This window comes from Myotis nattereri (genome assembly GCF_964212035.1).
Source record: "Myotis nattereri genome assembly, chromosome: 13".
Taxonomy (NCBI): domain Eukaryota; kingdom Metazoa; phylum Chordata; class Mammalia; order Chiroptera; family Vespertilionidae; genus Myotis; species Myotis nattereri.
In genome coordinates, this window is record NC_138088.1 from 17,448,907 (window position 1) to 17,475,047 (window position 26,141).

Genomic DNA, 26,141 nt, shown 5'->3' on the forward strand with positions numbered 1-26,141 from the left:
CTCCGCGGCCCGCCCCCGGCTCCATCTTGCCGCCGACTGGGCTGGGCTGTGACGCTGCTCCCGGTGTCAGGTGAGGAGCGGTGCCCCCTGCCCCGGCCACCCCTTCCCCCCTCGCCCCCTCGCCCCGGCCGCTCGGGGCCCCGCGCCGGGCCGTCGGGGAAATGGGGCCCCGCGCGCGTCCCCGCTCCCGGGGCGGTGCAGGGGCCCGCGGGCCTCCCGGGTGGCGGGCGACTCGGGGTGCGCGTCTCCGGACCCCCTGCCCGGCGGGGGCGCCTTGGGGTGGGCTAGGCGCGGCGGCCGCCCGGCGGGCGGAGACGGGAAGCCCTGCTCGCCGGTTCTCGGGGCCGCTCGCCGGGCGGAGGCCGGGGGGCCGGGGCGCGCGCGGGCAGGTGGCCCGCAGGTGCGGGGCTGCGGCGCGGGCCGGGGCCTCGGGGCGGCTGGGAGGAGCGGCGGGCAGCGCGCAGAGCCGAGCCGGCCTGGGGACGGGACTTCCCGGTGACACAGCAGGTTTGGGGAAACTCGGGAAATGCGCGCTGTGCTCACCGAGTGGACGCCGGACGCAGCGCGTGCGCCGGCCCCGGCGGGCAGTTGTTGGAAACTTGCGGGAAGGCGCGTTCCCATCCGATCCCGCGCCCGGAGCGGCGCCACCCGCGCGTGTTCTGCGCACCAGCCCGTCCCCGCGAGCGCTGCGCGCAGGGGAAATGGCCGCGTCCGCCGCGCGTGGCGGGTGGAGAGAAGTCATCCCACTGCCTGTGAGCTCCCTGGCCCAGCGGCCGAGAGGGAGCTGCTCTGATAAAGCGATCGGCCCAGCTACGTGTGCTGAGTGTCATGAGTGCCGCCGGCTGGAGACGGGCAGGCGCGGGGCAGGGTTCCTCTGGCCGCGGCAAGTGGACGCCGCTTTTCACTCCACGGTGGCTGCCTGCCTGTCCACGCAGAAGCCAGCGGTGCCTCCTGCCCTGTACCCCGTGGCCCTTGCTGACTGATGGAAATGGCCCTTCCGAGAGGCAGGTTTTGGAAATTGTATCTGCTCTTGGCCATTATAGTATCGTTCACTCCTTTTCCTATTTGTTTCCTAAACTTCCAGCAGCTGCCTCTTGGGCTCCTGGGCTTCATGCCATCGGACACTCCCATAGTGAGGCCCACCCCTTTTCGCTGCTGACTCACTGGGTGGAGGTGGTTTTGGAGAACCAAGAATGATTTTCTAGTCTTTTAAATGCAGTTTCCCAGGGAGAATGTTAAAAAGAAAAGCTCTGCTTCACCAGGATGGCCTTATTATGCTTTGGGCAAAGTTGAGTAATTTCTTAAGTCACCCTGGGGTTTGTGTAAGTTTTTTTACACACGCTTTTGAAATGTACCTTTTGAATAGATGATACTTGCCCAATTCCAAAAGAGTTAAAGGTACATTATGTCCTAGCTCTCCTTCCTGGAGGCAGCCACTGGTTTTCAACTTCCTTGAGGGGACTTTCAGGAAGGCGCGGGAAGTAAACGTATTTCTTTCCACATTTGGGTGCAAATGACCTATGTCATTTTCAACACCCCCTTACTAGGACTTAGGGATAATTTAATATATAAGAAAAAAAAAAGCTGCTCATTTTCAGTAGTTGCATAACACTTCATTGTATGACTATCCATAATCTATTTAACCTGTCCCTTACTGTTGGACTTTTAGGTTGTTTTTAACTTTTTTCTATTATAGATAGTGCTGTAATTAATAGTCTTGTACATATATGTGTTGTATTTGTGCAAATATTTCTATAAGATACATCTCTGGAAATGGAATTGCGTTCTAGTTCTTTATGTAATTACATTTTTCAAAATGTAACCAGATTCACTTTCTTAAAAATTGCATTAAGTTTTCTCATGTGCAGATAGTCTTTATTTTCATTCTGTTTTTAAACTCTTGTTGACATAATTCCTCTAGCCCTTTAAAGGTAAAATTTAAGAAATGCAGAAATAGGACTTTGTCACTGGAACAATTCCTGGGATTTAGAAATTTAATTGTTTTTTGTAGTCTTTGGTACGGTAACTACTTGTTGCCTTAAAAATGTTATGTATGTGTTCCATAACTTATTTTCAAATGGTCTGACTGTTGTTAGATGTTGTTGTCCCTTTACTCCATATACCACCCAGGCTTAGAGAAGAAGAGAGCCAAAAACATTTTAGTTTGTTCCTGTTTTTACATCCAGGCCTTTGTATATCAAATAACTATTTTAGAACTGAATCAGTTTTCTTAATATCTTACTATCTTTTTTATTAACTTACTAGAGGCCTGGTGCACGAAATTCATGCACTTGGGGGGCATCCCTCAGCCCAGCCTGTGCCCTTTCATAGTCTGGGAGCCCTTGGGGTATGTCTGACTGCCGGCTTAGGCCTGCTCCCCACAGCAGTCTGGCTGAGTGGTGCTCCCCGTGGTGGTCAGTGCACGTCATAGCGAGCAGTAGAGCATCCTTAGCATATCATTAACATATTATGCTTTGGTTGAACAGATGACCGGACACTTAGCATATTAGACTTTGATTATATAGGATAAATTTGACTCAGTATATGTCCATTTATTCTAAATTTAGCAAGTTTTCAGCTTCTATCCTGTGCTTATGTCATAAGAGACACTATAATAACTTAAATTTATTACTTCATTTTCCTATATTGTATACTCAAAAGGCATGATACCTTCTCCCCATCTTTATCAGCACCTAGGACAGTGCATATTACATAGTGGGTTTTTATAAATTTTGATTTTGATTTGTTTGGGGTCTTTATATAAAAATAATACAAATCCTTTACAGCCATATTGGGGAGAAGAGCCAAAACACATATTGAAAAAATCAGCAAATTAGATGGTAGATCTGGAAATGTCAATATTCTAGTACCAAAATATGACTCTCAGACCAGCAGCAGCAGCATCTGGAAGCTTAGTTATAAATGCAGAATCTCAGGCTCCATCTCAAAACTGCTGAATCAGAGTCTGCATTTTAACAAGATTCCCAAAGGGGCTCACATATATATTAAAGTTAAAGAAGTACTGTTTTATCTAGTACATTGTTCAAAGAAGGGAGAAAAGATTTGAGCTGCATGAGTGAGGAGAGGTGAGTGAGCTCAGGCTTGAGGCCAGGTCAGCTAAAGATAACGGTTTAAGCAGAGATGTGCTAAGAGTGGTTCAGGTGGTAGAGATTTCGCACTGGGAGTTAGGTGTTGGTAAAGATAAATTGAATAGATAAATTGTAACCGGTAGTAAGGAGATCTGACTGTCAGGCTAATGAATTTTCATTCGATACTCTAGCAGTAGTCATTAAGGAGTTTTGACCTGAAAAGTAATACGCCGAAAGAGCAGCATTTTAGGAACGTTCACCTAGTGATGGTGCCCAGGAAAACTGGAAGTGTGAGAGTATAAACAAGGAAATAAATGAAGTAATTTTAGTAAAGTAGGCATCAAGCAATGAAAACCTGGTCTAAGGATATGGCCGTGAGAATAGAAATGACTGAAAGAATAGGAGAGGCATTTCAAAGAAGAAGAGAAAAATAGTATTGGGTTACTTACTATATTGGAGTAATAGGTAATTTAAGTAGCGGTACTATTGACAGATATGGGATATTAAGAGTGATCTGGTGGGGATTGAGTATTTAATTGCACACAAAAACCTCCTAACTAGCTTCTATTTTTATCTTCACAAGGTCAATCTTTTTTTTTTAAAATATATTTTATTGATTTTTTACAGAGAGGAAGGGAGAGAGATAGAGAGTTAGAAACATCGACCACCTGCCTCCTGCACACCCCCCACTGGGGATGTGCCCTCAACACAGGTATATGCCCTTGTCCGGAATCAAACCAGGGACCCTTCAGTCTGCAGGCCGACACTCTAGCCACTGAGCCAAACCGGTTAGGGCGCACTTCCTGGACTTGTACTAGTATGTGTACTTCCTTCACCAAGTTAGGGAAGTTTTCTGTCATTTTTTCAAATAGGTTTTCAATTTCTTTTTTTTTAAAAAAATTGATTTCAGAGAGGAATGAAGAAGGAGAGAGAGAGACAGAAACATTAATGATGAGAGAGAATCATTGATAGGCTGCCTCTCGCATGCCCCCCATGTGGGATTAAGCCCGCATGTGCCCTGACAGGATTGAACAGTGACCTCCTGGTTCATAGGTTGACACTCAACCACTGAGCCACACCAGTCGGGCTCTCTCCCTTTTCCTTCCAGCACTACATGTTGTGAACGTTGGTATGCTTAAAGTTGTCCCAGAGGCTCCATACACTATCCTCATTTTTAAAAATATATATATTTTTATTGATTTCAGAGAGGAAGGGAGAGGGAGAGAGAGATAGAAACATCAATGATGAGAGAGAATCATTGATCGGCTGCCTCCCACATGTCCCCTACTGGGGATGGAGCCTGGAATCCGGAAATGTGCCCTGACCGGGACTCGAACCTGGGATCCTTCAGTCTGTAGGCCGATGCTCTATCCACTGAGCAAAACTGGCCAGGGCTGTGGGGTTTCTTATATGTTACTTTTATTTTTTAATAAGTTTGAAATTTTCCAAAATCTGAAGTTTACAAAAGTAAAGGTAGGGTTTAATCCAGGTATCTATGACTATATGTTAACTCTTATACCTAAGAGGATTTCTGTGGCATGTGGGGAGTATTTTAATATTTATATATTCATCTCAATGTTACCTTCTCTTTTTTTTTTTTAAACTTCAACAACTTTTTATTACCAAACTGTTGCAGGTCTAACTTTGAGCCCAGCTAACAGCATCTCTAACAGGACCTAGGATGGAGGTTCAGCCCTAATAAAGATGGTCTCTTAAAGGATTAAAAAAATACAAAACATCCACATAGAAATAGGTCAGCCCTCAACCACTGAGCCACATCGGCCGAGCATATAAGTATTTTTTAAGAGTGAAATTCCCCAGTGTTGCAGAAAATGGTATCCTAAAGTGATTTCAGTCCAGGAAAAAAAAAAACAGCATTTAGCACTATGCTGCTTTTTCTCCCAGTTCAAGATACACATGGAAGAAAACCATTTCCCTTCTTAAAACAAAACAAAACAAAACCCTTTCTCCTCCTGTTCAACTTCCACTGCGTATTCCTAGAAACACCCAGAGAACAATATAAACAAGGCCCGGCCCACTTCTCTCCTGGCCTCACCAGTCCGAAGGCTCACAGCAGGGATTGTTCCTGAGGAATTTTCTTTGCTACTATCAGGAAACTGACCCCTAATTTCTGGGAACCGGCCAACAAAAATCCCATTTCCTTACAGGAGGGGCCTGAGGGCTCTAAAGGATCGAAGGGCAGTGGACCTGGCCCATGTGCCAAGGGGTCCTTTCTGTATAAAAACACCCACTTTATAACCTAACGTTGAACCTACAGGTAAAAGCGAGCAGCAGCTGACTTAGATACGAAAAAGGTGCTTATCTCCCCATCTTTAGCCATAAAGGAAACAGAGGGGAGGAGAGTTCAGAAAAGAATTTGACCTCCTCTCCTTTCCCAAAACTTCGATGTGTCTTCTAAGCCAAAGCCAAGTTCCTGAGACAGACACGTGGGCACAGGGCAGAGTTTCTGCCGGATAGCGCTGCCGCTCCTGGGCAGCCTGGCCTCCTGGGCAGCCTGGCGCATGGCCCCTTTACTGAACCGTTCTCCCTGGTGTGCATCGTGCGTAAGGATCACTAGGGCAGTTATTTTCTCAGTTCAACTTCGTCACAGACAAATACTTCAACAGCAGCTTCTAGAAACTGCCCGGAGGACCCTCCCACCCCCCTTTTCAGGGTCACAGATCCTTCCAGTTGATGGGCTCCTTGCCAGATTTTTGCAGCAGCTCGTTGGTTTTAGAGAAATGTCTGCCCCCAGAGAACCCTCTGTACACCGGACAGTGGGCAGGGATGGGCAGGGGTGGGCCGTCTGCAGGTGCGATGGTGCTTCCTGTGGATGGCACTGCCCTTCCTCTGCGCATGGGAGCCCCAGAGCATGAAGACGAGGCCACTCGAGTTGTGATTTAGCCAGGACACACCCGCCTCGGGGGAACTGCGCCCAGCCCTTCTCCGTACGAGCCCTGGCCTGATGCGCGGAGGCTGAGAGGACAGCGCTGAGGAGAACACCTTCCCTGGCCCGCCCAGGCGCCTCTCCACGGCCAGGACGCACAGCACCATCCATGTCTGTGGACGGCGCGCCATGAATGTCCTCCACGCCGCGCGGAGGAGGAGCAGCCGTGAGCTTGACTGGGCCCATGACAGGGATCCCGGCCCAGGGTGACCCCTGCACGGCTCCTGTGCTGCACATTCGGGTGCACGTGAAGACGCCGTGGCGTGGATACACTGTGATGGCTTCTTCTGCAGCAAATCCCATTCGCTTCGTAAAACACGGCTTCCGAACCCGTCGCTCGGTGCTGCTTCCAACTCGCGCCGAAACCCGCCGGCGGGTTGCGAGCCGCGAGTCTCAGCTGGTCGGCGGCCTTGTTCCGGATGCGGACCGACTGCTGGGGCGGTGGGTGTGCCGGGCCCTCCTGCTCCGCCCGGGCCTTCTCGGCGGGGCTCCCCGCTGCGTCCCTGCTCTCGGGTCGGCCGGCTTGGGGCTGCGGGCACGTGGCTTCCTGGCGGGGCTGGGGGCTTGGGAGGAGAGCGGCTTCTGGCCGATCACCCCGAAGTTGGATCACCCCGAAGCTGCCCGGTCCCCGCGAGGCTGGGGGAAGCCGAGGCGCCCGCGGGCTCCCACCGAGGGGGGTGGGCTGGGCGGGGGCCATGTGACCTCCTCTTTGTGGCAAGAAGACTATTTCACGTTTTCCCTGTATGGAAGTAATATAAAACAACTTTAAAAATAGTTTTAAGTGAAAAATAAATTGGCTTAAAAGAAAATAGTTCATAAATAGAAGTACTGGTAGTATTGAGATACGACAAGAATTGTATGGTATGAGGAGAATGGTGTTGGAACGCTTGCTCTGCTATCCTGACCCAATTGGTACCAATGATGAGATGAAGAAACATGTTATCAGCGTTGCTTTTACCAGCCCCAATACCCACATTTGAATGCCAGCCAGACTCTTGAAAGAAGGTGTATTTTTTTTATAAGATCCTATGACAGTATGTGTCTACAAAGGCCGTAACTTGTATAAGAAATCACAGAGGACTTTTTTTATTGTTACAGAATGTCCTATCCAGGCTATCCCCCCACGGGCTACCCGCCTTTCCCTGGATACCCTGTAAGTATTGCCCCTTAAATACTAAAATGGCTCATTCCCTGGAGCAGGTGCTGTAGGACTAGCCCTTGACTGAGCTGACAGATAGGCCAGAGCAGGGCTCATCAATCCGCGTGCCCGAGTGCAGGAGGGTGCTGTGGGGGACAGAGCATCTGCATGCCCTGCGGAAAGCCAGCAGCTCTCGGCCTCGGTCTGATACGGCCACGCGGGGAGGCAGGCCCAGTGAGGCCAGGCCCTGCATTTCGTCAAGTAAAACAAGCAATCTGGATTTTGTTGAAATTGACCCAATTTGAAAAATAGGGAAAATAATTTTTTTTTATTTCTTCCCATTTGGCTCCATCCCTTCCCCCCCCCCTGCCCCCCCCCCCCCCCCCAATGTGGTGGCCTTTCACACTTGGCTCTCTATGGGGGAATTACTTTCTTTAAATGTTAAATGCTGTATGAGTCAGTCAAATGTGTGTAAGCTAAATTCATCCCGTGAGTCACCGTTTGGTTGGTGTTGGTTGTTTTTTTGAGTCACTGTTTTTAACCTTTGTGTTAGAAGGTTTAGAATAACTAGGAAGGCCTTGACTCCGAGATAACAGATTGCAGTGGATTCGAGGGTCCTTGATTTGTAGTCCTGAGACTCGTGTTTGGAGTACATTTTACCAACGTGCTGTCAAGTTCTGCCTGGTTGATGTCTGCACTCTGAGGACTAAACTTACAGCTGAGGCCTAAGTGAGAATCATACATTTCAGTTTTACGCTCATAAGAATGCAGGGCTTGTTTCTGACAGAGAGTAGGAAGAGGGGCCTGCAGATTAATGATACTGTGTGTATCCTTATGTAAAGTGAATATATAGCTGGATTTATCAGAGGAGAGATGAGAATTACTGCTGTGTTTCCAGATGCCTATGTACTACACTGGGCTCTGGCAGTCATTTTTGTCAGTGTAGGGTAATTGCTGAAACAGACAACTCAGCCACCCCAGTGACTGGACTCAAGAAAAGCTCATTTCTTCCTTCCGGCTCCTGGAAGCCCGTGGGGGTGAGGGAGGGGGCGGGGAGAAGCCTTTGTTCCAGGTGGTCTTCAGGTTCCCAGGCTCCTTCCAAGTATTGGCTCTGTCACCCTAGCACCTTGGAGTCCTCCACTTGGACCCTCTGCTTCAGCTGCAGATGAAGGAAAAGAGAGAGGAGGAAAGAGAGTAGGTTTTTAGGGGCCAGGCTGGAAGTGGTGTGTATCACTGCCTGCATTCATTCACCGGTATTCAGTCACACGGTCCTACTGAACTGCAGGGAGGTCTGGGAAATGTAGTCCAGCTTTGTGGCCAGGGGAGGAAGTTGAGTGAACACCTGACAGTCTCTGCCTCACTTAGACGTTGTCTGTTCTGAACCCACGTGTGACTCAGGTCACCTTTATTTTTCTGTTGTGTAACAGGTCCAGGTGTGTTGCAGGCGAACGAGGAATTTCTTACTTTAGGGTGGAGAGGTGGATCTTTCTCATATTTCTAGGTGCTAGGAAATTGAAGGAACTAATGAGCTTTGTGACTTGTTCCTGAGGGTTTGGAAGGAGCCTGGTTCTTACTCCCAAATAGAGAAACAGACGCCCCGACAACGTAGAATGAAATTTAACTGAGTTCTGAGAGACAAGTGTCCTGAAAAATATAGGATATTCATAAACTAGGGTAAGATACCAAGACTTCTAATGGGGCTTTTAATATGTAAAAGAACAAGCTAGACCTTAACAGTTACAGCTGTTGGTTCCCTTCTTTAGGTGGGTCGTATTTCTCTAGGGTCACATTCATTTGAAAATACTTTTCTGGTTTTGCAGCCGGCGGGTCAGGAGTCATCGTTTCCCCCTCCTGGGCAGTATCCTTATCCTAGTGGCTTTCCTCCCATGGGAGGAGGTGCCTACCCCGCAGCGCCAGGTAGTGGCTACCCCGGAGCTGGAGGCTACCCTGCTCCCGGTGGCTATCCAGCCCCTGGGGGCTACCCTGGCGCCCCACAGCCAGGAGGGGCCCCATCCTATCCAGGAGGTGAGTGATGGGTCGAGGCATCGTGGTGGTTTGGTTGCTACAGCACTTTTTCCTTCTCCCCTTTATCCTTCTCATTCCTGCTTGTTTTGTATGAGGTCAGAATAGCTCTTGGCCTACTTTCTGCCTTAGACAGCAAGGACACAGCTGGCAACATAGAAGGTAAATGTTCTCAGGGGGCCTAGCAACTGGGAGCAAGCTCAAAAATTAGGAAAGAAATTGGAAGAAATCTCATGGTAATAAAAGATCAATATATAACAGTTTGATTATTTATAATCTTAGAAGTTATTAAGGCTTTTTTTCCCCCTAATCCTCACCGGAGGATATATTTTTACTGATTTTAGAAAAGGGGAGAGAGAGAGAGAGAGAGAGACATTGATGTATAAGAGAAACATCGATCTGTTGCCTCCTGTTGTGCCCTTTCCGGGGATGGGATCGAACCCGCAACCTAGGTATGTGCCCTGACTGGGCATCAAACCAGCCACCTTTTGGTGCATGGGATGATGTGCTTCAATCAACGGAGCCACACCAGCCAAGGCAGATTAAGGCATTTCAGTTAGCATGATTGTGACCTTTAGAATAGCTTTGTCCAGAGGGGAAAAAAGTAACTTAGCATTTTTATATGGTAATTTACTAAGGCAAATGAATGAAGTAAAATTTTAAGTTTATTTTTATTTATTTATTTATTTTTTAAAATATATTTTATTGATTTTTTACAGAGAGGAAGGGAGAGGGATAGAGAGTTAGAAACATCGATCAGCTGCCTCCTGCACATCTCCCACTGGGGATGTGCCCGCAACCCAGGTACATGCCCTTGACCGGAATCGAACCTGGGACCTTTCAGTCCGCAAGCCAGCGCTCTATCCACTGAGCCAAACCGGTTTCGGCTTAAGTTTATTTTTTAATGGGGAAGGAGTTGGTGAGAAATTGAATTTAGACCAATAGGGGCCAGAAGCATTAATAGCACCTTTTTCCCCCCTCCTCACTGTTAATAGTAGATATTTTTCTGAAGTTTTCTCTTTAGTCATGGGAACTGTCACCTTAGTTGATTCTTTCTCTAGTTCCTCCAGGCCAAGGGTTTGGAGCCCCGCCAGGTGGAGCAGGCTTTCCTGGCTATGCACAGCCTTTTGGTGGCGTCCCAGCACAGGGCCCCCTACCTGGTATGTACCTGCTGTGCAGAGACAGCCACAGCATGATAGCGTGAATTTTTCAGTTGCCACTGAGAGAGATTAGTTTCTGTTTGTCAACAAACATTTATCTTAAGTACCTTTGTAAATAAATTTAAGTACATGGTTTCATGAGATGTATTAATTTGGTGGAAAAATATAATTAGTAAGATTGAAATAAGACCCACTTTTTCAATTAAAAAAAGAATGTCCCAAAGCCAAAAAAGCAAAACCTTGTGGAACTTCTCTGCTGACTCCTGTACCACAGATGAAACCACCCCCGGAACATCTTCTCCAGATGGAATCAGAATTTAATCTGACTCAAGTGTTTTAAAGAAAAGTGTATTTGTTAGGATATGATGTAGGACATGGAATATTTTAAAAGGCTCTTATGACCTAGTTTGTTGTAGATTTAGTAAGTTATACTAAAAAATTATCCTAGTGAATAACATGGGAATGTTCTTATGTATTTACATAATTCATAATAACCAGTGCTGTTTTGAAAAATTAAGCCATATAAAACCTGTTTTTCTGGATGTTTTCAAACGTGTAGGTGGCTATCCCGGAGGACAGATGCCTTCTCAGTATCCTGGAGGACAAGCTCCTTACTCTTCTCAGGTATTGTTGCTCCTGCCTTTTTTTTAAAAAAAATATTTTATTGATTTTTTACAGAGAGGAAGGGAGAGGGATAAAGAGTTAGAAACATCAATGAGAGAGAAGCATCGATCAGCTGCCTCCTGCACGCCCTCCACTGGGGATGTGCCTGCAACCCAGGTACATGCCCTTGGCCAGAATCAAACCTGGGACCCTTCAGTCCGCAGGCTGACGCTCTATCCACTGAGCCAAACCGGCCAGGGCTGCTCCTGCCTTTTAAGTTTAGTCGGGGTAACTGACTAATGCCAAAGAAGAGCCCCTCTCCTTGGCCACATTAGAGCACCACAGGAAGCGGATGAGATGGTCCATAACAGCGATTTTCAACCGGGGCAGGAGCCACAGGAATTTTTGAAACACGCAGTGTCTGACTCTTTAGTCAGGGACACTGACCTCTTCTCCCTTAGATTGTCAAATAAAAAAACGACAACAGCCAACACAACCATAGCCACCCAGTGTGAATGAATAAAAATTATACCTTTTTTTTGTCAGATCAGCAAAAAAGATAGTATGTTTTTTGGTGTGCTGCAGAATTTTAGTAATCAGTTTGTGTGTGCCATGAGATGAAAAGGTTGAAAGTCGCTGTTCTATACCATCACCTAAGACTGTAAACTTTGCTTCTGATAGACTCCATGCTCTCTTTGGTTTCTCTGCTGTGAGTAGTGGCCTGATGACTTTGATAAGACAAACCTAGGTCCCTTCTCACAGGTGCTGATACTTATAATTTTTTCATAGAGATTCGCTTGGGCTCTTAGCATGGGTTTTAGTCTTTTTTCTCTTCCTCCACTGGCAGTTATAAATATCAACTTGGGTGACTGGTGTTTCTGCCACTGTTTCATATAGTGTGGTTTTGTCTTCCATTTTTACCTTTATAACTCTCCACTCTTCTTTCAGATCAATACAGAATCCTTTCCTTCCTATCCTGTTTTCTCTCCTGTTTCTTTGGATAATAGCAGTGAAGTGAGTAAGGTTTTCTGATGTTCACTAATTTCTAGTTTCCCTACGTAAGCCTTCATTTGTTTCTGATTTCTTGTGTATTTGTCTCTAACCACTTCCTGGGGCTCAACTGTATTCTGGTTTACCTTTATGTCCCTGTAGTGCTTGGCAGCGCTTTAAACATGGTAACCAATTAATTGTTGAATTGATTTCTCAATAGCCCCAGAAAGTCTCCTGTATGTCAAATCTTTGCCTCATCTCTATAGCTCCTTGTTTTAACATTTTTATTCTTTAATTGCAATGTTAATTCTTTATATCTTTTGCAAGTTACCAGGAACGTAAGCAGTGTGCTTGTATGCTTTCTTTTATTTATTTATTCTTGCCAAAGGATATGTTCATTGATTTTATTTTGTTTTTTATTTTTTTGTTAATCCTCACCTGAGGGTATTTTTCCATTGATATTTTAGGGAGAGTGGAAGAGAGAGGGAAAGAGAGAGAGCAACACATGGGTTGGTTGCCTCCTGCACGCACCCCAACCAGGGCCTGGGTTGGGGAGGAGCCTGCAACCAAGGTATGTGCCCTTAACTGGAATCGAATCCGGGATCCTTTGGCCTGCAGGCCGAGAATACTGTATCCACTGAGCCAAACCTGCTAGGGCTGTTTATTTATTTTAGAGAGAGAAAGAAGGAGAGGGAGGTGGAGGGGCGGGGAAGAAGCTGGGGAGGAGAGAGGAGGGTGGGGGGAACATCGATAGGCTGCCTCTTGTATGTGCCCCGACCTGAGATGGAACCCCTAGCCTGGGTATGTGCCTGACTGGGAATCAAATCCCCCACCTTTGGTGTACAGGATGACGCTCCAACCAACTGAGCCACCTGGCCAAGGCAATATGCTTATTTATTTTTATCCTGTCTTTTCATAAAGATTAGCATTTTCAAGTGTTTTTAAGGCTAAGGTGGGAGAGGGATTGATTACAGTATTAGAAGAAAAATACCTTATCCATTTTCTGGCTTACTTTCCTGATTTGAGGAATTTTAGCTCCAGATGGATTAAGAAACTTGTCCAGGGCCACACCCCACAGCTAGTGAAAGACAAAGCTGAGCCCAGATCCTCACTGTTCTGACTCTCAGACCAGTGGCTTTCCCGTTACACAGTGCGGCTTTGCTGATAGAGCAAATGGCATTCCTCCAAAGCATGTAGTAGATTGTTTTCAGCCCTTTTGTCATTGTTGCAGTTGTGAGTTATGTTATAAGTCTTTAGGTATTTTTGATAATTCGTATGAGAATTTTTAAATTTTAGTTGAAGTATCCATATAATTTTAGAGACGTCATTTTATGACTGAAAGAGAGAAGATTTTTAAACATAAAGCACTAAAAGTAAAACATACACATGCAGCTTATTTTGTGTAACAATTACCATCTTAAGGTAGAGCTAAAACTAATAGATGGAATTAGCAGAGTGGCATGTTTTGAAGAGCTTTTAGGTGGGAGTGGGTTAGGTTACCTTGTGAGGGGTGACTTCCCTGCCACTGAGAATCTTCCGGTAGAGGTAGGGGTGTGTGTGTGTGTGTGTGTGTGTGTGTGTGTGTGTGTGTGAAGATGTAAGGAAAGTTTCTGTCTTATTTGGGCAGTTGGGTCAGGTAACCTCTTTTGATGAACCCAGTAGTAAGTTTATGGTAGTTTTTCAGCAGGGAGATTGAAATCAAATGGGTATCAAAGGTTGGAACTTTTGGTGGCAGACAGTGTAGACTTTGCCGTGCTGAGAAATCTCCCCTTAGAGTTTTAACCTCAACAGCATGGACCCTGATTTCTTTGAACTTAGTATAACGCCGAAAGGATGAGAGTATCCTTGATGAAGATTCACTTCAAATTAGACTTTCAACAAAGAATAAACAAAACCAGTTTTTCCTAGAGATGCAAAGTGGAATAGTTTTGTTTTTTTTTTTTAAGAAAGAATGAGATGACGGAATATGAGAATAATTAGACAGTAATTGATGGGGGTTAGGTTCACTATCTCGTCCGGTATATTATAAACAAAGGCTTCTTTCCTACTTAGGATGTTAGTGACAGTGATTACATCACAGGAAATTTCCTTAGTTTCCTGATGCATTAAAGACTCATGTAAAGGCAATATGTTGAAAAAAAATTTATACTTGGATATTCTCAACAAGTAAAATAATTTTAGTTTTTTCCTAAAACCACTATACACACAGCTCTTGTTAGTTTTCTACTTAACATTCCTGGCTTAGAAACTAGTGAAGGATTGGTTGGTAAAGCTAATTGGTAGGCGAAAATGTTGCTGTAAGAGTGTGAATGAGTGGGAGGAATTATTGACCGCAAATGTTCGTTGAATGATGGCTTGGTCCCCTTCATCCCATTTACTTTGCCCCACAGGTGCTGGCACATTACTGTATTTGATGGGTATGAGTCTAATAAACACAGCTTCTGTGACCTAAAGAGCAATGGAATTGTTTTGTATTTGAAATTATGTCAGTTGCATATTTAAATGATATTTTAGAGAATAAACAAAATTAAATAAACATCTTACTGGGTAAAATAAAATACATTATTAAAATTGAATTTAAAAAAATGTGGTAGGATATCATCTTGTTTCATTCCATTCTTTTTTTAAAAAAAATATATTTTTTATTGATTTCAGAGAGAAGGGAGAGGGAGAGAGAGAGAGAGAGAAACATCAGTGATGAGAGAGAATCGTTGACTGGTTGCCTCCTGCATGCCTCCCACTTGGGGATTGAACCCGAATCCCAGGCATGTGTCCTGACTGGGAATCGAACTGGGACCTCCTGGTTCATAGGTCGATGTTCAACCACTGAGCCACGCCAGCCAAGCCATCTATTCTTAAGCTCTGATGTGACTATTTTAAGAAAACTATTGATGCCCTCAGTAGACAGAGTGACAGCCTCTGGACTGAAGGTTCCCAGGTTCGATGTTTCTCTCTCTCTCTCTCCCTCTCTCTTCCTCTCTGAAATCAATAAAAATATATTTTTAAAAAAGGAAAACTATTGAATTGTTTCATAGTTTTGCATTTTTAATTTGTTTTCCTTTTAATTTTGAAGTAATTTTACACTTAAAAAAATTGCAAAAAATATACATAGAATTCCTGTAAACCCTTTAGACTCAGATCCTTCAAATGTTAATTTCTTACATAAAAATAATACAATGATCAAAATCAAGAAATTACATTGATATGATACTATTATCCAACCATTTCACTAATTGCCCCTGCAATGCCCTTTTCTGGTTCAGAATCAAATCCAGGATGAAATATTGCATTTGTTGTCATGTGTTTTAAATTTCCTTTAATATGAAACAATCTTTAGTTTTTGTTGTTCATGATCTTGACACTTTCAAAGAGTACTAGTTATTTTGTGTCATATTCCTTAATTTGGGTTTATCTGATATTTCCTCGTGATTAAATTCAGGTTATGCCATTTGGACAAGAATACCACAGAAATGATGTTGTGTTCCCACTGTATCCTACCAGTAGGCACTTACTGTTGACTTATTCTTTTACTGGTAATAATTGATTTTGATCAAACTTTTACCCACTAATTTTAACATCCATTGATGGTTCTTGCCTGAAACAATTATTACTGTGGTATTGTCATCTGGTAATTTTTTAAAATTTCTTAATAGATTTCTGTTTTAAAAATATAGTATCTACTTTGCTTTCTGGTTTATTTCCTTATAAAATCTATGAAGAATATTGTACCTCCTGGAATCTCTAATCATCACTTTCATTTGTGCCTTTTTTAGGAGAAGTTTAATAGTGGCAAGGTTTATTAAAGCAAAAAGCGAAAGTATACTCTCGGATAATAAACTTCTAGCCTAAGCACTAGACCAAAAGAAAAAAGAAAAAGTACACTCTAGAGAGAGAGAGAGAGAGAGCCGGCAGGCTAGAGGAAGCTGCTGCCTTTTGTGCTTTTCTTAATATACGATGTTATATTTCATGTCTAATAATCAGGGCTCTTAGAGGAACTTAAGAGATATTAACCAAATTATATTGCTTATTCAAAACCTCATTGGGCTACTCGTGTTCTATTTTACTAAAGCCATTATTATATTCTTGTCTTTAAACCAAACACTGCTACTCATCTCACACTATCCAGGGATCATTTCTTTTTCTCTTCCCATTTTACCAAGAAGGAATTCCAAGTACAATTTGATGGTTCTCAATCTTTTCTTTACTGTGGGATTCAAGGACACATTATATAGCCCCTGCTTATTCTTGATCCTTCGCATCATCTTCCACTCCTCTCCTTGCCTCTAAACATATCCTATATCCCAAGGAATCCCAAGTGGGATGCAAGGCACAGGAAGATTGTCACTAATTTTGCCAGCTTTACTAGACTCCTGAAAGTGTGGTAGCTGACTGTCTATTGGCAGGAGGGAGATAAGTCTTTCCTGCCTGTTCCAGTATGAGCTCTGACAACCATTGCTCATATCCTTGGCCTGAAACGCAAACACTGGCCTCTTTGCCTAAGAGTTTTGACTGGGAAGTCTTGAGTTGTTGTCTTTCCAACAGAAAATCCTGACTTGGGTTTTAATTTTTAATTTTTTTAATTTTTCTGAGTTTATTTGAGCCAAGCTGAGGACATATGCCAGGGAGCAAGATTTCAAATGTTCCTCGATTTTTATTTTTAATTTGTATTTTTTTTTAAATTAAAGAAGGTGAACATTTTTTTCATATCCCCCCCCCCTCCCCAGTTTTATTGCGATGTAATTGACAGATAACCGTATTAGTTTTAGGTGCACAGCATGATGATTTGGTATATGTACATCTTGTGAAATAATTGCCCCAGTAACGGACTTGGATGTTATGCCTCTTGTTCTCAGCCTGCCGCCATGACTCAGGGAACTCAAGGAACAATTCGACCAGCTGCCAACTTCGATCCTATGAGAGATGCAGAAATTCTTCGTAAAGCAATGAAGGGCTTTGGTAAGGAAAATGGATTTTTGTCTTATTTATAATAAGTTTAAGTGATTAAAGTAAAAATAAGCTTTCTATCATAAACCAACTTTATGTGTCAGCCCGTGGGCACATTCCTCCGTTTGATCTGGCACCAGTTACCTTATAAACATTTAAGCGATTTCCTCAAGGAACATCCAGTGCACTTATTCTTACTTAAACATGTTTGGTTCTTTCAGGGACAGACGAACAGGCAATTGTGGATGTCGTGTCCACCCGGTCCAATGATCAAAGGCAAAAAATTAAAGCAGCCTTTAAGACCATGTATGGAAAGGTAATTTTTTTCTTAAGTGAGCGTGAACAGTGACCTGTAGACCCTGCATCCATGTCAGGTTGCACACTGTTGTCTTACTATTACTGATGAACAAAACAGCTCCGTTCCAGAGGCCCAGGGAGTAGTGTATTCGTTTTTTTCTCTTAAAAGACTTTCTAATTCTAGAGTAGTCCTTGGCCATGATGTCGCACCTCACACTAGGTCTGGTGTGTGGTAGATGTTCCGTAGAAAGTAGATGATGACCACGGTCAGCATCAGTAGCGTGGGTCTCCATCCTCTCTGTGGACTGGGATCCACGGGCTTCTCTACAGAGCCCCTCTTGTTCTTGCTCCTTGGCATCATCTTCCACTCCTTCCCCTCCCTCTAAACATATCCTCTGTTTACGATTGCATGGAACTTCTCGCCATTCTCTGCCCACACCATGACCTTGTATACTTCTGTGCTTAGTCTACGTTGTTCTCTTGGCCGAGAAGACCTTATTTCCTTTTTCTGCACGACAACTCCAGGGTTTGGCTTCAATTAGCTACTCTGTGCAGTTTCCCTCATTGCTGAATGTTCTCTTCTGTAGCCTCTTTTGCCATCATAGTCCATACTGCCTGTTGTTGCCACGTCCGTGCCATTTGCCTGCATACACGTTTCCAGCGGCTCCTGCAGCACGCAGAATCAAATTCAGCATTCTCTAGCTTAGTCTTCAAGGTAATATGCCAAGCATATAGTTATAACTTGGATTTACTCACCTGTGAAAATGTTCCCCTCTAACAGAATTGGTTGTCTTATTGTCCCACTGAACTCGCTTTGGTCATTCTTGCCCCTGCATTAGTGATTCTCAGCTTTAGCTCATCATCATAATCCCCTTTAGAACTTAAAAACACGTGCAGAGGAGCATTTGAGACCTTGCTCCCTGGCGAGTCGTCAGTTTGGCTCAAATGACTCTGATAAAAATTAAAACAACAAAACAAAAAAACACCATATGTAGAATCTGAGTATTTTCCTCAACATCAATTTTTGTTTGTTTTTAAGAAAAATTCCACAGATGATTTTAATGCATAGCCAAGGCGGGAAACCATTTTTCTATTCCATGTTTGTTTTTCCTTCTTGCCTGAAATACCTTTCTTCCTCTTTGCCTGCTAATTTTTTTTTTTTCCCTCTGTGCCATTGAGTGACAGCTACCACTGGCACAGTCCCAGGAAAAAAATGCACTCAAGGGTTTTCTTTCAGCGCCAGCTGCCAAATCCTGGCCCCACTGTGCCTGCTAATTTCTATGTCCTCGTCAAGATCTGGACTGAAAGCTTTCTTTGCATCCTGTCGCTCACTTTGACTTTTTCTGTTATTTATTTCTGTCCTACCTACTCATCCGGTGCTGGAGTACCGGCTGCCTTATACTGGTGTCTCTTTTTAGATGTTTATCTTATTTTTCAAATAAGAACACCATGAGGATTTCTACTTCCTCATAGAACAAGAACAATTTCTTATACTAATAAATATCTGTTCATCGTTTTGTTCATTTGAATTGTTCTTTGTTTCATGTATTTCTTGTTTTTGTACCTGGTATAGTGATGGAACTACAGTAAGAATTTAAGTTTTTATTGAATAAATAAAATATTTATAGAATGAATAAAATACATCTACTTGAGTATAACAAACTTTAAATGTATATATTTACATATTTATTATTGTATAATATTCAGATTTGAAATTTAGGTTTTCATAAACAATTCAATTCCATTTTCTATATTTTTCTTTAAAAATGTAAATAACAAAATTTGGAGAGCACATATACTTGGTTTTACTTGTAATTAAACAGGATTTAATCAAAGATCTCAAGTCAGAGTTAAGTGGGAATATGGAAGAACTGATCCTTGCCCTGTTCATGCCAAGCACATATTATGATGCCTGGAGTTTACGGAATGCAATGAAGGTACTATATGTCATTTACTTTGAATGTTTTATCTAATTTAAACACCCCCCCCCCCCCAAATTGTGGCAGTTCTGTATTCATAGTGACAACTAAATCATACATTCTTTCATATCTCTGGCTATATAGAGCTTTTTAGGTCTGGAGGCCAAAGAAATATTTGATGGAACAGTAAGATTTAATAACTTACGGAGATTTTGTTTTTCTTTTGTGTAATTCTTCCTTTCATTATTTCACATAGGGAGCAGGAACTCAGGAACGTGTATTGATTGAAATTTTATGCACAAGAACTAATCGGGAAATCCAAGAAATTGTCCGATGTTATCAGTCGGAATTTGGGCGAGACCTTGAGAAGGACATTAGGTCAGATACATCAGGGCATTTTGAACGTTTGCTTGTATCCATGTGCCAGGTGAGTACAGTGTGGATGTTTGTGTGAGGGTGGAGGGGGCATTCTTTGCTGCCTGTTGCCAGTGAGCATCCTGCATTTCTTTTAATATTGAGCCCCCTTGGAATCCTGCCGCTTTTAAGAGGGACAACACAGAACCCAGTATACAAATTTCTCTGTAGTCACTATTGAGATTTATTTCTGTAGATCTGGCTTTGAAAGGAATCAGAAATCAATTTGAAGCTGTGTCGTGGGATGGGATGAAGCTGTACTTTTGAGCTTAGCCTATTAAGTTCTACCACTAACGACGGATACGCAGGAGTGCCATGGAAGTGCTGTAGGGCAAGAACTGCGTGAGGAGAGCCAGAAATGCAGAAAAGTGCTTCAGGATTCACAGAACTATTGTGATTGGCACCTTCCTTATTCTGATTCCCCAGATGTGCTGGAGAGGGGACAGAAAATTCTCCAAATAGGGTATTTGGAATGACATTATAAACACGCTTGGAACGAGACAGTGAGGGTTTATTTGAGCAAGATGATGCAAAAGACTAGCATGCTGATTCAGTATCAGCCGTTACTGGCTCTCCTGCTAGTGCACAAGGTCGGACAGCCCTGAAGGGCCTCGAAGTAGAGAGGCTCTTCAGGGCAAGGAAGGTAGTTGCAGGAAAAGCAGTGAGCCAGAGTGAGTGGGTGTGTGTGGACGTGAGAAAAGAACACAGGTGGATGAGAGGAAACGGAATTTACCTACAACAGAGTAACGGAGCAGGGGAGGAGGTTGGCGTTTAGAAAGAACGAGAAGAAGAAAACGAGCAGGAACGGATTTAACACTAAAAAATGGTGAAGACTTTATATGAGGTGTGGAGTGTGTCTGCAGGGTTCCAGGCCCAGCCGGTGTATAAAGCAAAGGGACCTCTTCCAGGGCGTAAGCAGAGGGACGGCTTCCTAGGAAACCGGGCCGTGCGTGTGTTTGAGTCTAAAGGCAGAAGGGAGGAATGTCCCTGAGCACCGCCTCCTGTGCTGTAGTCAGGTGTCTGCTTGGAATCTGCTCCTACACGCCCCTGTGCCCAGGGTTCTTGGGAAGACAGTTTCTCACCCCAGGGAGCCCTCTCCGTGTCGCTCCTCAGACACCGAGACTCTAGAGGACAGCCTTTCCCTTGTGTTTCTGTTTTGGAGTGAAACCAACTGCCCATCTAAGCTTTACCCTTGCTCAGGCTCACAGCTGCCTTCCTCCCTCCCTCCCTCCCTCTCCTTCCCTCCCTCCTATCCTACGGGAGAGTTTGGCATACAAATCGGCACAATCTAGCAGAATTTGAGTTATTTATACCTTCTTCTTAAAAGTTCATGCATCATTTTCATTTATACATTCATAATAAATACTTAACGTATTAAGATTACACTTGGAAAGGAAAGGAAGTTTATGAAGCCTCCGTATTATATGTTCCCTCCCTTAACTTAAATTCCTGAGGCAGAGACCTTGTTCCTGCCATGTAGCACATCCCATCGGTTTGTTTCTCTGGAGAATATGGGCTGGCAGAGAGCAAGTGCTCCCTACTTTAGGTTGCATTAATGAATACAAAGAGGAGTTAAGTGTAATGCATACTGATCTTAAATCCTTGCTGAGGAGGAGAATAACGTCTTTATTTAAGTGGTAGCTTATGTCTCCGAGTAGAGATTTGTGTATGTGTGTGTGTGTGTGTGTGTGTGTATGTGTATAAATCATATGTATGTGTATATGATTTTTTATGGAAACCTTTTCTGGTTTAATTTAGACCTCAAAGCCCTGAAAATTTCTCATTTTAACATAATCTCATTAAATCATGATCACATACTCTCAAATTCAAAGTTGGCAGTGCAATGTAGTTCGTTTGGAAATGAAAACTATGCATGACAAACTCGATGCATTAATCTTTCTATTTAAAACTTTTTAAAATTGATTTGAGAGAGAGAGGGAGAGAGAGAGGGAGAGAGAGAGAGAGGGAAACATTAATGTGAGAAATAAATATTGATCAGCTGCTTCCCACACACACCCCCAGTCGGGGCTCACACCCCAACCAGGGAATGTGCCCTGACTAGGAATTGAACCCTCCACCTTTTGGTGTACAGGATGACGCTCCAACTAACTGAGCCACCAGCCAGGGCTAGGCATTCATCTTTAATAAATGACGAGATTGGAAAGAACATTTTTAATAGGACTTGTACCGCTTCCTTCCAATTTCTGCCGCCTTTTGTAGGGAAACCGTGATGAGAACCAGAATGTGAACCACCAGATGGCTCAGGAAGATGCTCAGCGACTCTATCAAGCTGGCGAGGGGAAGCTGGGGACAGACGAATCTTGCTTTAACATGATTCTTGCCACAAGAAGCTTTCCTCAGCTGAGAGCTACCATGGAGGCTTATTCCAGGGTATGAGCCTTTATTTTGCAGGCCTGGCTTCTATTTTAACGTGTGGAAGTATTTTAACCCGATAACGTTTTGTCTGCAGGTGGCTAATCGAGATTTGTTAAGCAGTGTTGCCCGCGAGTTTTCCGGAAGCGTGGAAAGCGGTTTGAAGGCCATCTGTAAGATTCTTTTGTGTTTTGCTTTATTTTGCTTCTCAATGAGTGAGCTTTTGAGTATTTTTTGTTCCTATTAAGTAATGATAATATAGCCTCCCGGGAATCTGCTTAAGCAAATGCTGAGCCAGTCTGTGAATGGTTGATGGCAGGATCAGTTGGGGTTGTTTCAGAATTATTTGATGTTTATTCTGTATGCCCTTCTTGAGAACTATGCAAGAATATCTGGTAGCCCTGGCCAAATAGCTCAGTTGGTTAGAGCGTCGTCCTGATAAGTCAAGGTTGTGAGTTCAGTCCCCGGTCAGGGCACATATAAGAATCAGCCAATGAAGGCATCAATAAGAGAACAATATCTCTCTCCTCTCTCTCTCTCTCTCTCTCTCTCCATCTCTCCATCCATCCCTTCCTCCTTCTTTCTCTTTCCCTTTTCCTCCTCCTCCGCCTCACCTTTCCCTTCCTTTCTCTCTCTAAAAATCAGTCAATAAAAATTTTTTAAAAATACATGTTTATATGTAAATATATGTTTATATGTGTTTATACATGTTTATTTTTAAAAATACATGTTATAAATACATATATATGTATATATATACATATATACATATACATATATATATATATACACACACACACACACACATATATATGATAGATTGTAACATTTCCATTAAGGTGGCTGGGAAAGCACTATGCAGCTATGAGTGCCACTACACAAAGCATCATTTTTGAGGCCCCCCCCCCCAAACAAACAAACAAACAAAAAACCACTTCTCAAGTACTCAGCCCAAGGAGACTCTTTTCCCTTTTGGAATTAAATACCAAATCTCTGGTGTCCTGATATTCAGCCTAATGAACTGGAACTATTATTCTCATGGAGAATATAGGACTAAAGAGAGTATTAGTAACACATTGGTATTAGCAATTGAATGTCTTACAAATAATACTATAGTATTGTAGCTAAATTATTAATGAACCATTCTCTACCATCTGCAGGAAGAGCCTTTGCTAAGTTAATTTTACTAAGAAATGCCTGTTAGATTTTTTTACCACAGAGCCACACTGGCCAGGGCAGATTTCTTATTCTGAAATCGTTGCTCAGATCTGTGTTTTCTCTTTTATATTATTTGTATCTCGTATCCTTCTCTGGGAAAATGTTCTATTTGACTCCTAGAATTCAGAATTCATCATTGCTTTTCAGTGAGATACTGCTAAGGCCGAGTTGCTATATATCTTCTCATTGTGAGGGGCAAAAATACAAAGAATCTAAGCTGTTGCATCTGTGGAGAGGAAATGGGGTTTTGGGGGGGCCAGGAGGAGTCTTTTAGAATTGAAAGTAGCTTGTCGGGTGCATCTAGAAAGAAAGGTGATACAAATCCAGGGGGAGAATGTTTTCAGCTTCGGGTTTCTGAGAGGATGGCGTGGGGAAGGACCAGGGGCAGGCGAGCGGGGAGCGGGGAGCCCGGGCGCGGGGCGTTCCTGAAGCCTCTCTGCCTTGCAGTGCAGTGCGCCCTGAACCGCCAGGCCTTCTTCGCTGAGAGGCTGTACTGCTCCATGAAGGGCGCCGGCACCGACGACTCCACCCTGGTCAGGATCGTGGTCACGCGCAGTGAGGTGAGCCTTTCTCTTCTTGTCTGATCTCAGTTAATTTTGAATGTTGATTTCTTAAAAGTGCCTCAGTTGGTTGTCAGTCCCCCAGGAAGACGTTAAGGAGAAGCTGTCGTTGTCACTGCCTCGTGTGAGCAGTGGTCGTCGGTCCCTTTCCTCCTCCAGGAGAGAGGCTTGCTTAGTGAAGGGGACCGCTGTACTGTCCTCGGGGCGGCGGCAGTGCCAAGAGGTGTGCCCACCTGAGAAGGTCTGGAGGGACTAGGTTACTAGTTGAAGGCAAGTTGGAAGATGGTTTTTGGTTTTCATTTTACTTAGGTAAAAAATTGTCTAAAAGACCTATTTAATTTTATTGGTTATGAAAAATTCCTGAAATTTAGCATACCTTCCTAATCATAAAACAAAAAATGTATCTTTGTCTCTTTACCTAAATATAGCTTCAAATGTTTTCTTTGATTTTTAAATATTTATTGGGTATTTTTTATTGAAAGAAAACATACATATCCAACTAAATTATACTAAAAAAGGTAAATTATTTTTAAAAGGACAACCAGAATAGGGTGTTTTATCTTTTTTTTTTTTTAATTGATTTCAGAGAGAGGAAGAGGGAGAGAGATGGAAACATCAGTGATGAGAAAGAATCATCAATTGGCTGCCTCTTGCACACCCCCTACTGGGGATTGAGCCTGCAACCCAGGCATGTGCCCTGACTAGGAATTGAACCCTTAACCTCCTGGTTCATGAGACGAAGCTCAAACTCTGAGCCACACCAGCCAGGCCTGAATAGGGTGTTTTATAAAAGCTCTTTATGTATTTGTTCATAGACCTAAATTTTCTATGCAAGCTATTTTTTTTAGTTGCAATAAAATATACATAATGTAAAACTTACCATTTTAACCATTTTTTTTAATACAGTTCAGTGGCATTAAGTACATTCACATTGTTGTGCAACTACCACCGCCAGAATTTTTTCACCTGAAATTCCCCACTCGTTAAACAATAATTCACCATTCTTTCTCCACAACCCCTGGCAACCACCATTCTGTTTTCTGTCCCTATAATTGATTACCCCTAGGTACCTTAAATAAGTGGAAATATCCTGTATTTGTCCTGTTGTGACTGTTTTTTTTACTTAGGATAATGTCTTCAGAGTTCATTCATGTTGTATCTTGTGTCAGAATTTCCTTCCCTTTTAGGACTGAGTGGTATTTATTGTCTGTATATCCCACCTTTCGTTTATCCTTTCATCTGTCAGTGGACACTCAGGTTGCTCCCACCTTTTGGCTGTTGTGAACGATGCTGCTCTGAGCATGGGTACATATATTTTGAGTCCCTGCTTTTCATTTTTGTGTATATACCCGGAAGTGGAATTGCCGTTTCATCTGGCAATTATATTTTGTTACTGTTTTAAGGAACCGCCATACCATTTTCCACAGTGGTTGCCTATTTTACAGCCCTGCTAGCAATCCACAAGGGTTCCGACTTCACATCCTGGCCCACACTTGTTATTTTCTGTGTTTTTGATAATAGCGATTTGATTATCAAATGGTTTTTAAATGACTAATACTGTTGGAATAATAGAGGAGACTCGTACCATCCTTATCCGATATTTTTACAGTCAGTGAATCAGACCTTCCTGGGTAGTTGCTAACCATAAAGTGTCAGTCGCTTGGTGTTATTTTCCCTCTGCTTTGATTCTAATTAGGACCTTTTCACTCTCAGAAAACAATTCGAATAAATGCCTTGGCAGCTTTTTCTGACATTAACAATATCATCTCTTGCGCGCAGATTGATCTTGTACAAATAAAACAGATGTTCTGCCAGATGTACCAGAAGACCCTGGGCACCATGATTGCCAGTGACACGAGCGGAGATTACCGAAAGCTGCTGCTCGCCATCGTGGGCCAGTAGGAGGGATTTTTTTAAATGAATGAAGCTGTTCAAAGCTTATCTTTCAAAGCAGTGCTGACCTGCATGCAGCGATGTCAACCATCATGTAACCAAAAGAACGTTTTATTGAAGACTGTGTCAGGCTTGTGCTTGTTTTGCACATGCGGTTATTGCCTTAATTCCAATGTTATTTTTCTCTCTATACAATCAATGTAAAGCCATAATCATAATGTAGATTTAATGGACTGTTTGTAAAGTATACTTTTCTCACTGCACTTATTCTAATCAGAATACCAAATTGAATAAAAATCACAACAATCTCTAATTCTGTGTAATGATACTGAATTTTTATAAAGGTTGCTAAAAATTCTGCCTGCCCAAGTCCTACTAGGTCCATCAGGCAGTTATAATTGATGGTATTTTAAAACTATTACTTAAAAAAAAAATAAATTTAGCTCTTTTAACCTAGAATAATTTACATCTTATCTATACTAGTAAAAGGATAATATGCAAATGGTTGGGACACCCTCACACACAACGACTGATCAGCTGGAGGCTGTGTGCGCAGCAGGTGCTTGTGGGTGGG

The 26,141-nt window shown here is 43.2% G+C and overlaps 1 protein-coding gene across 8 annotated transcripts; it reads left to right on the forward strand.

Moving 5' to 3' along the window:
- ANXA7 (annexin A7) lies at positions 1–25,880 on the forward strand. Of its 8 annotated transcripts, XM_081104679.1 has the most exons (14): positions 32–70; positions 7,135–7,189; positions 8,995–9,199; positions 10,258–10,356; positions 10,916–10,980; positions 11,908–11,973; positions 16,803–16,905; positions 17,115–17,209; positions 19,014–19,127; positions 19,366–19,536; positions 21,744–21,914; positions 21,994–22,069; positions 23,562–23,674; positions 25,454–25,880. In XM_081104679.1, the coding sequence occupies exons 2-14, from the start codon at positions 7,136–7,138 to the stop codon at positions 25,574–25,576; spliced, it is 1,455 nt and encodes a 484-aa protein (XP_080960805.1). In that variant the 5' UTR covers positions 32–70; position 7,135; the 3' UTR covers positions 25,577–25,880. The 8 variants fall into 8 exon arrangements, with proteins under 8 accessions (XP_080960806.1, XP_080960805.1, XP_080960807.1 ...); XM_081104680.1 differs by lacking the exon at positions 11,908–11,973 and having other exon boundaries at positions 1–70; XM_081104681.1 differs by lacking the exon at positions 10,258–10,356 and having other exon boundaries at positions 35–70.
- The last annotated feature ends 261 nt before the right edge of the window (positions 25,881–26,141 follow it).

Coding starts and splice junctions, on each gene's coding strand:
- ANXA7 (XM_081104679.1), top strand. CDS start 7,136: ATGTCCTATCCAGGCTATCCCCCCACGGGCTACCCGCCTTTCCCTGGA. Junction 10,357..10,915: donor AGCACAGGGCCCCCTACCTG/GTATGTACCTGC, acceptor TCAAACGTGTAG/GTGGCTATCCCGGAGGACAG. Junction 17,210..19,013: donor TTAAGACCATGTATGGAAAG/GTAATTTTTTTC, acceptor GTAATTAAACAG/GATTTAATCAAAGATCTCAA.